Genomic DNA, 17,674 nt, shown 5'->3' with positions numbered 1-17,674 from the left:
CTTCCAAACTTGAAGAGTCCAATGTAGAGCAGTATGGTAAGATCTCTTATCAGGTTTTATTTATAAGAATTCAGGGTCAGGAAAATGTCACAACAGCATTTGTAAAGGCGTTTGCTATCAAGCACGACAGCCTGAGTCTAAAACTTGAAACACGCACTGTGGAAGGAGGGAACCAATCCCTACAAGCTCTCCTCTGACCTCCACATGTACACACTGTGATTTATGCATATGCATATACACATGAATAAATTTTAAAAGACTCAAGAATTCACTGTAGTTTATTTTTGCAATTTCACACATTTTTACCTGTGCTTGTATCTGAGATAGCCATGATGCACCATGCCTTATTTAACTTCTCTTTTTGTTTCCTTTCTCAGAGCTCTTCCTGCCATGATGCAGTGGGTCCGCACCCAGAAGCCAGGAGAGAGTGGCATCAATATTGTCACTGCTGATTTTGTAGAACTTGGTGATTTTATCAGCACTGTCATAAAACTCAACTATGTCTTTGATGAAGGAGAAGCCAACACTTGATACTACTCTTTGGAGTGTCCATGAGTAAGATAGAGAAGCCTCATTGTATTAGACATATTATCAATACACCCTCTGAATTTCCTATTCCACCAAGTCTCTGAAGGAATTAGGGATGGTAGTGAATGGGAAAAGAGGGTATACTGTGTCTTCAGTGATTGTAACCATATTCTGCATTACTATAAATATGTCATTTCCCATTTGGTGAGCAAAATCTACTACTAGTGTTAGGAATAGAAAAGAACAGTGAATTTTGTTTTTGAGAATTAATGTTTGTGATATGTAACTCATGAGTGTTTACTTGACTGCATTTTCTAATTTCAACCTCGGGCTCCTATGCTATTCATACCTTTACCCTTTCCACTCCCTCTCTCTTGCTCGCTCTTTCTATTAGATGCTATATGGGTCTCAAAACAATTGAATGCCCAACGTAATGTGTATTACATTGTTGTACTGAAATGTGTTTGTTTTGTGAGATTTGATAAAATATTCCATAGTCATCTGCAATTGGGCAATTGTAGCTAATTCTTGATCATAGAAAATATGCATCAAATCTGTTTCCCTGCATCGGTAATATTGGCAGTCATTAGTGATTTTTGTGTTCTATGAAAACAATGGTGTTGCAGAGTATTTCCATGTGAGGCAGCTATGACTACTGTGCAAAAAGATTGTTTGGAAAGACTGTGAGCATCAACTTTATATTTTAAAAAGAATAAAAGAAGACTGTAATCAGAGATAGCTATAATTTTAATTCAGCAGTCTTAAATAATAATGCCTTGCAAATGTCAAGCTACAATTGTGTAGCAATCAGAAAAAAATTAAATCAATAAAAACTTCTCTTAATAATTTTAATTTTTCTCAAAAATCAAAAAGAAAGACCACCATAAGACTCTCCTATATATTTGGGATTCCAAATACGTAATTCTAAAACCCAGATTATGAAAAACAGTTTTAAAGACGCTTCATTTATGTTTATAACTTAGAAAGAAGAAGGTGAAGGAATGCAGAGGGAATTCCAATAATGTTTTTGAGACTCAATCCATAGTCTCTAAAGTTCCTTTACAAATTCTTTCAGTATGTATGATCTCTCCAGACTGACCTTCAGTAAGCAGTCTGGGTTCCATGCTGCTTGCGGTGAGAAAAAGGCCAAGGAGATAAGGTCTCATACAAAGTTTCAGTGGCATCCCTTTTGGTAATACAAGAAAAACAATGTTAACACACTCTTGAGTGCTGTATTCCACTTGTATCTTTGTAGTATTTGGCAACTCCAAAAACAACCTTCAAAGGGCACAATCCCCCTCTATATGTTTCACATGAAGATCATGAGGGATTTATTAAAAACTATACAATTGCTAAAGTTCCTAAAATTATGGATTATTTTATCTTTGCACATAGAAATAATCAACCTTCAGTAGTTTCCTGGGATAATGGACTTCCATGCATATCGTACTCCTGGAGAAATCAAAGCATGCCCTTGGCTTTTAATTAATTTGAATGGAGGACATATGAGTTAATCCCTTTGACCTAGATAAGGAATTGATTTAAAGTTTACATCTCAATATTATAAATAGCCAAGAGTTGAATTAGATTATAGATACTCTTCATTAGAGAACTGCACTTTCTAGCAACTACAGAAAGTGAAGAAAAATTGATATACCAAATAGAATGTTTGTGGAAAATGTGGTTTCTTTTTAGAATAAGTAACGTGACTGTGCATGTAGCAGATAAGTTTATAATTCCAGTTGTGTGTGTGTAATTTGTCACACATACTCTGGTGCAGGCAAGCTGATACTGAGATACACAAATACACACAGATTATATGAAAACATAGAATAATTGTCTTTAAATAAAAACACTGGTTATTAATAAGTAGTATAACTTTAAAGATGAATCCCAGAGCCAGGAATGTTAGTACATGCCTATAATCCCAGAATATGAGAGGCAGGAGAATTAGTATTTCTTCAAGAGTAGCCTGGTTTATGCTTTGAGCTCAAGGTTATCCTGAGCTACATAGTGAGATTCAATCTCAAAAATCTAAACAATAAAATAAAAATATCCTCCTTTAGCAATGTATGGAAAATGTTACAAAACATTTGAAAATGCAGTAGTTTATCATTTAAAATACTTTTTATAAAACCATCACAGCTTGGGACTTAATATTCACAAAGCATATTTTTCTCTCTTTGTTTATCTATCCTTTGCAAGTCTATTATCTGTCCGTTTCACTTGAGCTTTTGTGCAGATGAATAGGAACTCTGTTTAACCAATTGTTGACATTTTTCTCTATAAATTTGCTTTTGGAATCAATCTGCTCTGTGATTACTCAATTTTGATGCCTCATGAGCATCTATAGCCAAGCACAGTTGCAATGACACAATTATTTAACTTTACAATATGACAAAAAGAGATTCTTAATCTGTTAGCCAAAATGAATACAATGAAAAAGTAATTTTATTGTATTTTCTTGAATTTGGATGTTTTCCTACAGTGTTAGCACAGAGTCAACTTTGTGATATTGTTATGTGTATTGGAAAGAATAAACATAATGAAGCATTAGACTAAAATTACTTAACTAGGAAAGAGGATTTGTTTATTTGTTTGTTTGTTTGTTTGTATTGTGGATTTTACCATTAAAGATGTCTACACAGAAGTTTGTTAGCAAGAAATTACTTTCAGTCTGAACTTATGATTTCCAGTTAGCTTCTAGATAATAGGCACTGAGATAAATGGACTTGCCTTAACTTCTAAATAAGGACTAAGATAGAAATAAACCCTGAGAGAGTTCACTAAATGAGATTTCTGGGAAAGAGAATGGAGATAAGGTGCCTTTGGGTATCTTCTGGTCATTGGCCCTGCTGTGGAGCACATTCATAGAGCAGACTCATTTCATAGAGAAATGATGATATGCAATCCAATCAGACCCTTAACTATGCTTTCTCTTTCCAGAGACCAGGGAGCATGACGGCTACACATAGGCTTCAAGTGTAGCTATGTCTTGATGTACTTTTTGTTTTGCTGAAACTTTAAAACACTTTGTGTTACAAGTCCTATAAAGCAAAAAATAAAATAAATAGCTAAAATCCAAGTTTTACTCAACCTATGGCAATGAAGCCAAGGAGTGACTGGAATAAGGGAAAATACTCAATAAAAACATTTTTTACATTTGCTTTCCTGTCGATTGCTCTGAAGGACCAATATAGTAAATATTTCTGCCATTACCATTTATGTCTCCTTCTTACTATACAGAGAACATGGAGAACGAGGAGTTATCCTTTAAAAGCCTTAGGGAATTCTATATGGTAACCTCAGTGTTCACTTTCAGCCATATTGGGGAAACTCAAACAGAGAATGTATCAGAGAATAAAATATTTGGCAAGACACACACACACACACACACACACACAGAGACATTGTTGAAGTTGCACTCAGTCAAATTGGTTTTATTGAAGTTTTAACTCTTGAAATCAATATATTCTGTGTTATCAGGTTTGAATATAGATCCAGTTTTTCAAGGCTTATGGGGAAAATCAGTATAAAACCAATAAAAAGCAAGACCATCAGAAAATAGAAGCATCTGGCAGTAGCACTCTATACTGTCAATTAACCCCAAGATACAAGATCTAATGCGAACTTGAATATAAATGTTTGAAGGTGCACACATCTTCACCCAAAGGTGTTGAGTCCTCTAATGTTCTGAGGTGTTTTTGGCAGTGCCACCTGTCCAGGTTCCTATCTGTTAGAATCACTGACTGGAGAGTTGGAAGTCTCAGGAAATGCATGTATCTGTTAGTTTTTAGTCCTACCGTTTTACAAATATTTAATCACACAATTTTCCAACTTTTCTTTGGTTAGTCAACCAAAGAGGAGATGAATAGGTCAAGTGCTTGCATCCTGAACCGCTAAGAGAAAATAACACACAGTGTCTGTCCCTCAGGAGATGCTAATAAGATGTCTAAAGAATTTTATTTTGCTATATTTTAGTCTTTTTCACTAGTTTTTCAGTGACAACATGGTGTGAATGCTCTATTTGCTATAACTTATTGGTGACCCTGTGAAATGTCCAGTTTAAAATAATGTTCTAATTGTTTGTTTTCCCAATGATGATAATAAAATATTCTATAGAATTTGTAAACGGTGTTAATAGAAAATTGTGTAATTTTCATTTTACTTGTGATACAATTTTGTAGTTCTTAGTTCTGAGCATACATTTGTATGAGTCAAAACTGTGAGTAGTTAGTGCAATTATATTGTATCTTCTTAAAAATCAAACTTATCCTAAAGAAAAAGGGCACATCATGACTAGCCTTAACTCATTGTCTTTTTTGCTTTGTTTTCTTTGGGCTTGGTAGAATTGTTGCATATGAATTTATTTTTTTTTTTTTGCAAAAATCATATTTCTTCTAAAGATGTCACTTAAACAATCTTACATAGCATATGCTTTAGAAAGAAGCTGAGTTCTCACAACTCCACTGCCCAGGTTGCTCATCAATTATGTTTTTTGAAAGTTCCAAATATCACTTAGTCCACCAACTTCATTATATACCAGAAGACTAAATTAACTTTATTTCCATCAGCTTCAGAATCAGCACCAAAATTCCAACACAGTATTTTGTAATGGTAGATCATTTCTACTTTAATGGTAAGGTTTTCATAGAAAGTCATTTCTCTAACCCACTGCTTTTGAAGTTTGGATCATATGAAATCAGATGGACTGCCTTGGATCTATGAGAATCACAGTTTTATTGACATGAGATGATTCCAATCTGATTTGCTTCTCAACAAAACCAGTAACAACACTCATCTTTCTCTCTTTCTGTGTACAACAGGAGACTCCCAACCAGTCGACAAAGGGGGTCATATTGGAAGCAAAACTCTAATCTATTTTAAGCTTAGATTTATGAACATTGCTTCCTAATTTCTTCCATTCTTGGTTATTTATTTTTAATAGTTACAGTTGCCACGTGAAATAAAGAACAGCAGTGAAATTAAGATCTCAGATAAATAATATATTCTTGAGTTTCCTATATAGTTCGTCAGAAATGCTTACACTAAAATTCTTATTTACATAAGGTTCAATTTTAAATGGATGAGTTCTTCATTGCTTCCTTTAATCTGGTAACACTATGCATAATTCCTCCCAGTCTTTTTCAGCTGGGTGGCTGTGAGCTCTGAGATCACTCTCCTAGATTAACACAACTCATAAAATCTGTTGTTTTGGTTCCTTCGTGAAGAAAATACTGTTTTACACGAAGCCTATGAATGCTTTTCAAGAATCTTCCCAAAAGTCATTTGAAAAATCAAACAAGTGTCTCCATTAGATGAATGCTACCAAATTCAATTTTTCCCTATAATGGCTTGCTGGAGGACTAGACTCTACCTAATATTTCTGAAAATAGAATCCCCCAGTTATTGAGACAACCAAACACATGGCACACATTAAAAACTTCTCTTGGAAAGTGGGAGTGCCATCTAACTCAAGACCAAAGCTTGTTTCTAAAATTCAGTGTGTTTTCCTTTGAGAGAGGAATCAAATGAATCCATCATCCCACACCATCTCATTAACACCTTACAATTATTTTGTGAATTACAAGTAGTCATCAATATGACTGTAGAATATTTGATGAAAGGAACTCTTTCGTGAGTGAGAAAAGAATCCAAGAGAAATACAGTCTAGGCCTGAGGGTTTGTTCCCACGTTGGAGGATGATTCTAGGCAGTCAATGAGGACAGAAAGTGATCCGTGGGGTAAAGCCCACGCCACAGAGAGTTGCTGAAACAGATTGTATGTGCAGTTGGTTTTCAGGAACTAAACCAAAATACCCTGAATATGAGCTATGAGATCTAAGTCTGGTTCCGATATCAGCTTTCGAACACTGGGACCATGCCCGAATTCCTAAATAAATGCCCAGTGTTTCCAACACAGAGTCCTTCATGATCTGAAGACGAATGGAGTTCTGGAAACTTCCTGATAGCTACCTCCTCTCTTAAAATTCCTATGATAAACATAGGAAAACTAAATCCCATCATATGTTTCCATCTCGTGACTGCTGCCAATACATATTTGTGTTGATTTGCTTCATTGCTGGAGAACAAGGCTGTGTAGAGCTACTGATGTTTCCTTCATGAACCCCAGAAAGTCACCAGAGCAAGTCATTCTTGTGCCTTTTCTTTTTAGGATCTGTTCATTGATACTTCAGTACATGTGCTGTTATGAAAATCCATGCCTATAGTCTATATAGAAGATGTGATTTTTTTATATATATATGAAATTGTGTTCTTAATGTTAAAAGAGTTTATTTGTAGCTAGTGAAATTGCTTAATAAAGTCCTGGTACCAGTTTTGCTTATTTTTCCCAATTTATATTCAGTCATGCTTCATTATAACAAAATGGATCTCTCGAGTTGAATATGATTAAGAACATGTTCAAAAACAAAAAACAAAGCCCAAGCATCATCACATCAGGATTTTCTTTACACAAAAAATGTTTCTGTGACAATAGAAGAAAACATTGCATGCTTTGGTTAAGTTAAAGTCTTGATGTTGAATGTAATCATCTTTTGATGCCATCCCTTGGATGGTAAATATCAACACATAATAATACATTAATATAACTTTTTGCTATGACAGATCCTCTCCAACTAAAAGTTTAAGATGAGGGAAATACAGTGATGAAGCTCCCACTCTGAATAACACAGAAACATTTGTTTCAGAAATAGAGTTGCCTTTGTGTTGCACCAAATAGTCCTAATTATTGGGAGATGCAAATCGTGTTTTACTAAAAAAAAAAAAATCTAAGTGCTATAATAGTACTATAAAGGCATCTGGCAAAGAAATATAGTTTAAAATTTACTTTATAAATCCACTAGTTTTAGTTTGATTTCTATTGCTGTGAAAAGCACCATGACCAAAAGCAACTTGGGGAAGAAAACATGTACCTCAACTTATAACTCCCAGGTCACAATCCATCACTGAATAGAGTCAGGGCAGGAACTCAGGATAGGAACCTGGAGGCAGAAATTGAAGTCAAGGCTGAAACCATGGAGAAAGGATACTTACCATCTTTCCCTCCAGGGCTTGCTCAGCTTCCTTTTTTTCTACCACCTAGAAATCTGACCAAAGATCACCTCATATAGTGAGATGGGCTTTCCTATGTCAACATTAATCAAGGAAATGCCCCACAGATATGGCTACCAATCAATTGGATGGAGGTATTTTTTGTGTTAGTTTGTCTTCCTGTTGTTGTTATCTTTGAAACAAGGTCTCACTATGTAGGCTTGACCGCCCTGGAACTCACTATGAAGACCACGTCAGCCTCAAACTCATAGAGATCAGCCAGTCTCTGCCTCCCAGAGGGCTGGGTTTAAAGGCCTACTACTTACTACTACCTAGCCCTTGAGACAGGTTCTTAATTAATGTTCCTCTTCTCAGATAACTCCAGTTTGTGTCAAGGTAACAAAACCCACCCAAGACTGTTTGTTCTATGTGTTGTAGGTTTATGACATCAGAAGATCTCTACATATAAAGCTGTAATGATTTCCAAATTTAGGAAGGAAGTATCATTGTTCTACAAGCACTCTTTGACAAGATCACAGCTATGCTTTCATGGCAGACATTTCATTAGCCTTGTTCAGCAAATATTTATCCTGCTACATGACAGACTCCCATTAAGCAAAGCAAGACATTTCTAAAATGTTACTTAGAGGACCTGATAAAATGCATATTTGATAGATTCTGACAAGATCTAACAAGTGACATGATTTTGCTCCTAAAGAATCAAATAAACATGCTCAATGACCTTTTCTATGTGTTATTTCTAAGGAGTCAAATGTTCAAACATAGGTTTATATTCCTGAGAACTAAGAAAGAAGCTATCTTTCTTAATTCTTACTATTCGTTCCCAAATATGATAAATATAATATAAAATATAAATATGATAGAAATAAGTTAGTTATACCAACAGTAAATTAAGATCAGTTCCTGATCACAATGGTACAGTCTCAACCACTGTGACAGCCAGAGGCTGAGAACTCTGAAAAAGAAGCATAATATTCTCCACCCCTTACCCTCAAGTACCTTTTGTCCCCACTCCTTGCCCTCCTTTACCTTTTGTCTTCCCCTACCCTGTCCTATAATCACTGTATTCCCCTATCCCTTCTTCTTCCTCTAGTCCTATTGCTTTCTCTTGTCCTTCCTCTACCTGCTGTCCTCCCTTTACCCCTTGTTCATCCTCTACCCCTTGTCCTGTGTATCACCACATGACTGTGACTTACCAGCAAGATTCTAACTGGCATCCATCTCAGGCAGAAGATCCATGGCATCTCTCACTCTGCTTCTTCCTCCCAGAATCCAGTTCTGTTTTTCCCACCTACCTAAGTTCTGCCCTATCAAAAAGCCAAGGCAGTTTTTTTTAATGCATTAACTAATGAAAGCAACACATGAACAGAAGAACCTCCTATACCACATCCACCTCTCGAGAGCTATGCCTTGGAGCTAGCTTTACAACACTTGCTTTAAAGTTCAAATTCCCCATCAAGTAAACACTGGGATGAATAAATGGTCAGATCACTGATTTTTAAATGAATTTAATTGAAGACATTATAATGGGGAAGAGGGATATAATCATTATATCCCATTGGTTTCCCATGGCTAGTTAACCAACAACAGCTAGTATCAACTTGAAGTTGAGTGAAATCAAATGCACCTATTTTGAAGAGAGATCACACAGAAAGTAAAGCCTAATTCATCTCATCAAGTGAAAAGAGAAGCCCTTATGAGAGGGGATTATACATGAAATTTGAACAAATTGACTCAAAGCAAAGAAGGGACAGGTAAAGGGGATAGATACCTGCTTCTGGCCACATCACAAAGAGGGCAGCTGTGGGATGTTCCATGCATAATCTCTACACTGGAAGTTTGGCTCCTGGGTTGTGAATTGAGAACTGAGCAGCTTTGCTAGGTCAAAGCGACTTAAGTCCTCCATAAGAAGAGAAGTTGTTTATTCATGCTGACAGCATTTCAGACAGCTGCTCTCACTCAAGAAGAGGTTACTATGACACACTGGTGTGGCAATGTGCCCTGGGATGACTTTCTCCTGACTTCCCAGAGCTGGCTTTATATGCATCTGCCTGCTATTCCAGGCCATTCCGATTTTACTTTCTCAGTCTAAGCTGATTTCAACCTGTTCTGTTTCCAAGTGAGACAAGTCAACTCGAATTAATTTAAACTAGAGAGAGGGAGGGGTTGCCTTTTCAAACTAATTAGAACTAAAGGAGAGGTCGTTCTGGCCGCACCTGCAGCTGAAGGCTCAAGTAGTATTATGGAGGCTTGATTTTTCCTGTCAGCTTCCCCTCTACCCTGGCTGTATCAATACAAAATCCTTTCATACTGAATCATTATGGATAATGAAATTTCTCTCTTATAGTTTCATCTCAAAAATAGAATGGAGTGTCGTTGGTCTGGGGGGGGGGGCGGCGCAAATGTGTGCAGTGTCTAAGAACAGCCAGCCTGGCATAGCTGCCTGTTCCAATATTTGTAGTTCTCTCACCAATATACTCAGGCATTCTTGGGTTAAAACACCCACAGAATAAAAATATTTGAAAAAAGAAAGATACATCTAAGCAAACTTTTTTCCCTTGTAGTCGTTCCCTAATAAGTATAACGCAAGCCTTATTGGTGTAGATTTTACATTATATTACAGATAGAGCAGAGACGGTAGAAAGGAGTAGCCCCCCCCCCAACCCAGGGAGTAGGCATGGTATATATTCAGACACCAAATTCTCAGAACAAAGAACATTTGTTACCCCAGAGAGTAAGCAGGGGACCGGGTTGGGGGACTTAAAAGCCTAACAACAAGCAGCAGCAAGCAAGCAAGCAGGTGGGTTTTTTGTTTTGATTTTGGTTTTGGGGTTTTTTTTTTCAGGAGTGAGTTTTTAAGAAGAAAAAGGGGGCGTCTGTGCTACAGTAGATTGGTAAATCCTGGTTGGACTTGTTAGCCAAATAACGAATTTTGATTGTTGGACATTGGTGTTTGTCTCAGGAATGAGTCAGTGGCCAAATGAGGGAATAGACCTTGTGGGATAGCTTTAGGAATGTAATCTAACAGTCTTTAGCAAGGGAGAGAGAAGGGGATAAAAGGGCAAAACCTGTGAGTACCATGTTTGCCGTGCTCATGCTCAGGCCCGTTGAGGAACCCTACAGATGGACTTTACAGTATATGGGAGAATGTGCTTGTTTGGGGTTGTTTGTGTAGTAGATGTGATCTCTGGAGATTTTTAGTATACACGGAAGTCCTAGGAGACATTGCTCACAAACAGGCAGGACAAGTGCGCACGGGTCACTCCTATTCTGTCCGCAATCTTTTCAAGTCACTATTATGGTTGCAAAGGAAAACTGAAGCTCTGCTACAAGAAACCAAACAAACAAATGAAAGAGAAAAATGAAAGTGTTCTAGTCTGGCCCAAAGAGAAGATCTGTAGTCTGCAAAAACCCCACAGACGTCTCAAGCCAAGTCAATAAATGTGTGTGTCTATTTCATGAACTCAGTAGGTTTACCTCAAGTTCATTCATAACTATTCTGAATCCTAAAAAAGATGAAAAGCTAAAAATGAACATTAATGAACTTCTAAACTCTATTTTTAAAGTTTTTGTGCTTTTCATTTCAAATTATTTTAAACTTCTAAGAGCAAAATATTAGCAAAAATATACACAATTTTTTCTTAGAGTAATTTTTAATTTAATTTTTAAATATTAAGTTCTTATAACCTTGGGAATATTGTTTCTAGATTACCATTCATATTCCAGTAGTAAATTTTCTTATTGAAGTGTTAAAATAAAAAACTGTAAGAATATGTTTTTATCCAAAATTCACATCACATGGAAGTACCACAGAAAATATAAAATAAAGTCAAAGGTTCATATTAAAAAGAAAATGTCTACTATATATGGGATGTGGGAGAGAATTAGATTCACTCTGTAGTATGAATGAGGGCTAGAGCTTTTCTATGAGGGAAGGGACAGACAATTCAGAAAAACTATTCCCAGAAGAATCTAATATTGCCAAATTAATGGTTTGACAGGAGGGAAATAGAGTGGTGATAGCAGCAAATCATATCTCCTTCATCAGCTCTAACAGTGAAATACCCCACAGTCATTGGACAGCTTCCTGAGTCACTGCTGAAATCATTAACTGAGCCAAATACAGTTGCACCCTGATATGAGGTGTATCGTGTATCTAAATTACAAGGGGAACAAAGTGAGCCATGAGTATCAATGTTCAGGGGTGTTCTAGAATTTTCTGTAAGGTATCTTCTTTAAAATACTTTTAAAACATAATTTAGATGGTATCAATGTAAAAGGTCCATCCCTAGCCACATCTTCACTTTGGCTCCCACTTCAACAAGTGCAGTTTATGAGATAATGAAGAAAGGCTCTTCCAAGTGAAATTGTAGCATCCAAAAATGAGTTTATAAGCTAACCCTAAAAAATGTAAGATGTAATGGTAGCTAATGAACATAGGTGTGATTTGTGTTGTATTAATCATGGGATTCCTAGATGTGGTTCAGCAACTGTACATTGTCTTACCGGGCTTCGGCAACTAGCTAAGCAGCTGAGATATTTAAGAAATATTTACATTTACCTGAATAATATAATTCTGGAAAAATCTGCAATTTAGTATTCTATCTACCCAATAAACTAGAAATCAAAGTAAGTCTCTACAGGTCTCATAGATCAGAAAACTAGGGCATGAGTCCAGGAGGTAGATAAAAGGTCATGATGGTATGACACACAAGAAAGATACTAGCCGGGCGGTGGTGGCGCACGCCTTTAATCCCAGCACTCGGGAGGCAGAGACAGGCGGATCTCTGTGAGTTCGAGACCAGCCTGGTCTACAAGAGCTAGTTCCAGGACAGACTCCAAAACCACAGAGAAACCCTGTCTCGAAAAACCAAAAAAAAAAAAAAAAAAAAAAAAGAAAGATACTAATACTCACCCAACTTGCTCAGGAGACTGAGCAAGCCCTGCCAAGACATGATAAAAGCCTAGTGATCTTACCAATACAAGGTATGTAAGTAAGACTAAGACCCAGGACCAATCATATGACTTCAAAGCTCATGTTCTTTGCATTAAAATAAAAAAGTTAAAGAGGAGAACAAAATACGAAAGGAAAGGAAGAAAGGAGGAGAGGATAGATAAAGCATGGAAGTCTATTTTATTCTAAGGAGTCCTAAGGTACCAATCACAACATGGTCACAGAAAATATATTTAAACCAAAGATATAGTGGCCTGAGACAGGTCACATAACATGAAGTCAGTGTCACCTCTTTCTGCTATTGCTCTTAGTCATCCTTATTGATTTGATTGGATTGCACTGTTTTCCCCTGTCAATTGCCTTCAGTGATTAACTACAATGTGTGTCTACACCACAATATAACCACAACTATTGACTCACTTAAACAAAGGGGAAAGGTCCGACTTCTCCTGAGCAATTAACTAGCACAAATTCAAAATCACGAGACCTTCTCTTATCTTAAGTGACCAGCAGCAGAGCCTTCCTTGCTGTACACACATGGCTTCCCATTGTGAAAAGAGGTTTTTTTTTTTTTTGGTTTCTCGAGACAAGGTTTCTCTGTGGTTTTGGAGCCTGTCCTGGAACTAGCTCTTGTAGACCAGGCTGGTTTTTAAAGAGAAGAACTTTTACTAGAAAGACTGATGTGCAGACCAATGCCCCTTCACTTACTGTCAACATTAAGCATAAAGATATTCATTGCTCCCTCCTGCCTACATAAAAAATTCAATCTCAATTAATAACTAGACTATCATTTATCAATTGTCCTCTTGCTAGGATATTAATGAACTACCTGGTGAGTGAACATGGGATGGGGGAGTTCTTGCATAGCAAGACATTGGTGATTGTCAAGCAAGAGGCTCACACCATCGGATTTTTAGGGTTGAAACCTGGTAGAGTGAAACATGGAGTGGATGCTTGCAACAGTCAAGAAGGCATTTTTTGTTAGGTGAAAAAGCATATTGTGAGTGAAAAGGAAAGGAACCTGATACCACAGTGATGAATTAATATTCCTTCAAGTCATGGGCAGAATGCAAAAGCTCATTATAATCCCAAGGAGTGGAAATGGGACTCTGTCTGGAGGAAAGGGCCAGGAATATTTTAATGGAATGAAGACTTGCAATTCAGTCTTTGAATGACTTTTGAAATATAAATAGATGATAGATAGATGATAGATAGATAGATAGATAGATAGATAGATAGATAGATAGATGATAGATAGATAGATAGATAGATAGATGATTGGTAGATTATAGAGAGATAGAAGACAGATGATAGTGGTGGTGATGATGATGATGATGATGAAGACTGATTGATTGATTGATTGATTGAGACCGATAGACAGATAGATATACAGATGATAGATGACAGTTTTTCATGTAGTCCAATCTGAGCTGTAACTTGTCATGTGTCAAGAATAACCTTGAGTTTCCTGATTATTCTGTCTCTACCTCACCAATGCTAGAATTACTGATATTAGCCACGATATTATGTTTTATGTGATCCTAGGGACTGAACCCAGTACTTTGTATATGCTAGGTAGGATGGTTTGAAAGAAAAGGGCCCCCAAAGGAGTAGCACTATTAGAAGGTATGGCCTTGTCGGAGTAGGTGTGGTCTTGTTAGAAGAAGTGTATCACTGTGGAGGTGGGTTTTGATATTTTATATGTGCTCAAGCCATGCCCAATGAGACAGTTCAGTTCCTGTTGCCTTAGGATCGAGATGTAAGGACTCTCATTTCTAGCATCATGTCTGCCTGCATGCTGCCTTAATTCCCATGATGACAATAATGGACTAAACCTCTGAACCATAAACAAGCCACCACAATTAAATGTTTTCCTCTATAAGAGCTACCATTGTCATGGTTTCTCCTCACAGCAATAAAAACCCTAATTAGAACAGTAGGCTAATACTTTGCCAACTGAACTATGCCCTCAAGTTCCCCATCTGATATTTTAATGTTTGTATTTGCCTCTAAAGATGAGCTCCAATTTCTGAAATGAATTATAAATAATATTCAGCATCATGTTGTTTGCTATTCAGCCTTGTCAGTTCCTGCATCCATCATTTCCAGAAGTTCCAAGACAAAAGTCTGTCTTTGGAAATTAATAGAGTAAGAGCCAGTCTGTAGGTTGGGAAATTCTACAAGATTCTACCGAGAACATTAACGGGGTCTTCTAAAATCCATATCTACCATAGCCACAGAAGAGGAACTTTTTTTAAACACAGCTGGTCTGTTGTATAGGATTATGTATCAGGAATTAGTCAGAAGAACTTAAACACTGGCCACATCTACGTGTTTGCTAAAATGACTGATAACAATTATCATCCAATAAGGAATGATGACAGTTTCTGAAAAGAAAAAAGGAAAGAAGGAAGGAATTAAGGATTTATGTACCTGTGTATTGAGCTGATATGACTTCGAGTAGACTCGTCAATGCCTGTTGATGATTCCACTGACGTCAGCTGGTGTCTATTGCAACCAGCTATTTTTATAAATCAGTTGAAATGCAGCAGCTGTTTCTGCTCTGAATTAGATCAGGGAGTAGCAGGGAAATCCATGCCCTGACCGTAAGGCAGATGAAGAAGCGCTTCTGGATTATGTTAAGGAAAATGTGACTTTTTTTTCTTTCTTCTTGTTTATTCTCAGTCTGAAGTTGCCAATTATACAAATCACTTGGTGCTTTTTCTTGCAGCATTTGTAATGAAGGAAGAAAGATAATATTTTGCTTTGTTCATCTGAGAGTAACTACAAGAAGGCTGAACATAAAACACAGGGCAAGCCAATCTTTCACAAGAGACAAGAATTGTTGAATTGTCGCCTCCAAGCCACAAAAGTCCAGCATTGCTGATGCCTGCTCTGTTTCCCTGCACAGTCCTGGAGTCCTTCATGAAAAATAAGAGAATGAAGAGAAGTAGACAAAGAGTTTATCTGGACCCTCAGACTCTGAGGGGAAGCATCTGTGAGTTCTGTGGCCACAACTTATGAAGAAATAAAACTGGATATATTCTGATCAAGATTTCGCTGAAAATATCTCTTGGCGTCACCAGATAGGGTCCCTTGCCAGAAGACTTAATTACAACCACACAGCAGGAGATGCTTACTGACCCCCAGCAGAATTCCCAGTATACATTAATCATATATTCACTTGCTTTCATGTGGTTAATGCTATACTTTTAAAAATTTGTTTTCCCCTTTTATTGAAAATTGATTCTATTTATTAAAGATTTCTGCCTTCTCCCTGCCACCACCTCCCATTTCCCTCCCCCTCCCCCATCAAGTTCCCCTCCCTCATCATCCCTAAGAGTAATCCGGGTTCCCTGCCCTGTGGGAAGTCCAAGGACCACCCACCTCCATCCAGGTCTAGTAAGGTGAGCATCCAAACTGCCTAGGCTCCCACAAAGCCAGTACGTGCAGTAGGATCAAAAATCCATTGCCATTGTTCTTGAGTTCTCAGTAGACCTCATTGTCCGTTATGTTCAGCAAGTCCGGTTTTATCCCATTCTTTTTCAGACCCAGGCCAGCTGGCATTGGTGAGTTTCAGACAGAACATCCCTATTGTTTCAGTGTGTTGGTGCACCCCTCACGGTCCTGAGTTCCTTGCTCTTTCTCTGTCTCCTGCTCTTGATTTGGACCTTGAGATTTCAGTCCGGTGCTCCAATGTGGGTCTTTGTCTCTATCTCCTTCCATCGCCTAAATGTTTTTCTTTGGGTTCACCTTCTTAATTAGCTTCTCTAGGATCACGCATAATAGGCTCAACGTCCCCTATTCATGGCTAGAAACCAAATATGAGTGAGTACATCCCATGTTCCTCTTTTTGGGTCTGGCTCACCTCACTCAGGATAGTGTTTTCTATTTCCGTCCATTTGCCTGCAAAATTCAGGAAGTCATTGTTTTTTACTGCTGAGTAGTACTCTAAAATGTATATATTCCATACTTTCTTCATCCATTCTTCCATTGAAGGGCATCTAGGTTGTTTCCAGGTTCTGGCTATTACAAACAATGCTGCTATGAACATAGTTGAGCATATACTTTTGTTGTATGATAGGGCATTTCTTGGGTATATTCCCAAGAGTGGTATTGCTGGGTCCAGGGGTAGGTGGATCCCGAAATTCCTGATAAACCGCCACACTGTTTTCCAAAGTGACTGCACAAGTTTGCATTCCCGCCAGCAATGGATGAGTGTACCCCTTTCTCCACAACCTCTCCAGCAAAGGCTATCATTGGTGTTTTTTATTTTAGCTATTCTGACAGGTGTAAGATGGTATCTTAAAGTCTCACAATATATCCTGATTATAGTTTTAACTTCTTCTCCTTCGAGTTCCTCGCCATCTTGCCTCCCATCTAGATCTTCTCTCTCTCTCTCTCTCTCTCTCTCTATATATATATATATATATATATATATATATATATATATCATTAGAAAAGAACGGGTTTCTAATAGATAACAACAAAACATAACAAAATGAAGTATGATAATATAAAATAAAAACCATCATATTAAAGTAAGACAAGGCAAACCAACAGAAGGAAAAGATCCCAAGAGAAGGAAAATGAATCAGAGATCAACTTGTTTACACACTCAGGAGCCCCACTAAAGCCCTCATCTGAAAGTCATAATCTAAACACAGAAGACCTGGTGCAGGGCACAGGCCCTGGCGTTCCTGCTTCAGTCTCTGTGAGTTCATGCTACTCTATTTACAAGAGCCAGAAATTGGAACAAGATTGATGTCCCTCAACAAAAGAATGAATAAAGATATGGATCTATTTTCATTCTTCTACAGATTAACATCCAGTTTTACCAGCACCATTTGTTGAAGATGCTCTCTTTTTTCCATTGTATACTTTTAGCTCCTTCATCAAAAATCAGGTGTTCATAGGTTTGTGGGTTAAAGCTAGGGTCTTCTATTCGATTCCATTAGTCGACTTCTCTGTTTCTATGCCAATACCAAGCTGTTTTCTGGACTTCCCACAGGGCAGGGAACCCGGATTACTCTTAAGGATGATGAGGGAGGGGGACTTGTTGGGGGAGGGGGAGGGAAATGGGAGGCAGTGGCGGGGAGAAGGCAGAAATCTTTAATAA

At 37.5% G+C, this 17,674-nt stretch overlaps 1 protein-coding gene across 1 annotated transcript in view; it reads left to right on the top strand.

Annotated features, from left to right (window-relative positions):
* Window positions 1-6,868, top strand: part of Plcxd3 (phosphatidylinositol specific phospholipase C X domain containing 3) — a 166,821-nt gene extending 159,953 nt beyond the window's left edge. The window contains exon 3 of the mRNA XM_057789938.1: window positions 378-6,868. Coding sequence (XP_057645921.1) covers window positions 378-531 — 154 coding nt within the window. The 3' untranslated portion in view covers window positions 532-6,868. The remainder of the gene's footprint in view (window positions 1-377) is intronic.
* Window positions 6,869-17,674: the final 10,806 nt, after the last annotated feature.

This window comes from Chionomys nivalis, chromosome 15 (genome assembly GCF_950005125.1).
Source record: "Chionomys nivalis chromosome 15, mChiNiv1.1, whole genome shotgun sequence".
NCBI classification, from domain to species: domain Eukaryota; kingdom Metazoa; phylum Chordata; class Mammalia; order Rodentia; family Cricetidae; genus Chionomys; species Chionomys nivalis.
The sequence above is the reverse complement of the archived record's forward strand: the minus strand, read 5'-3'. Positions and strand labels throughout refer to the sequence as shown.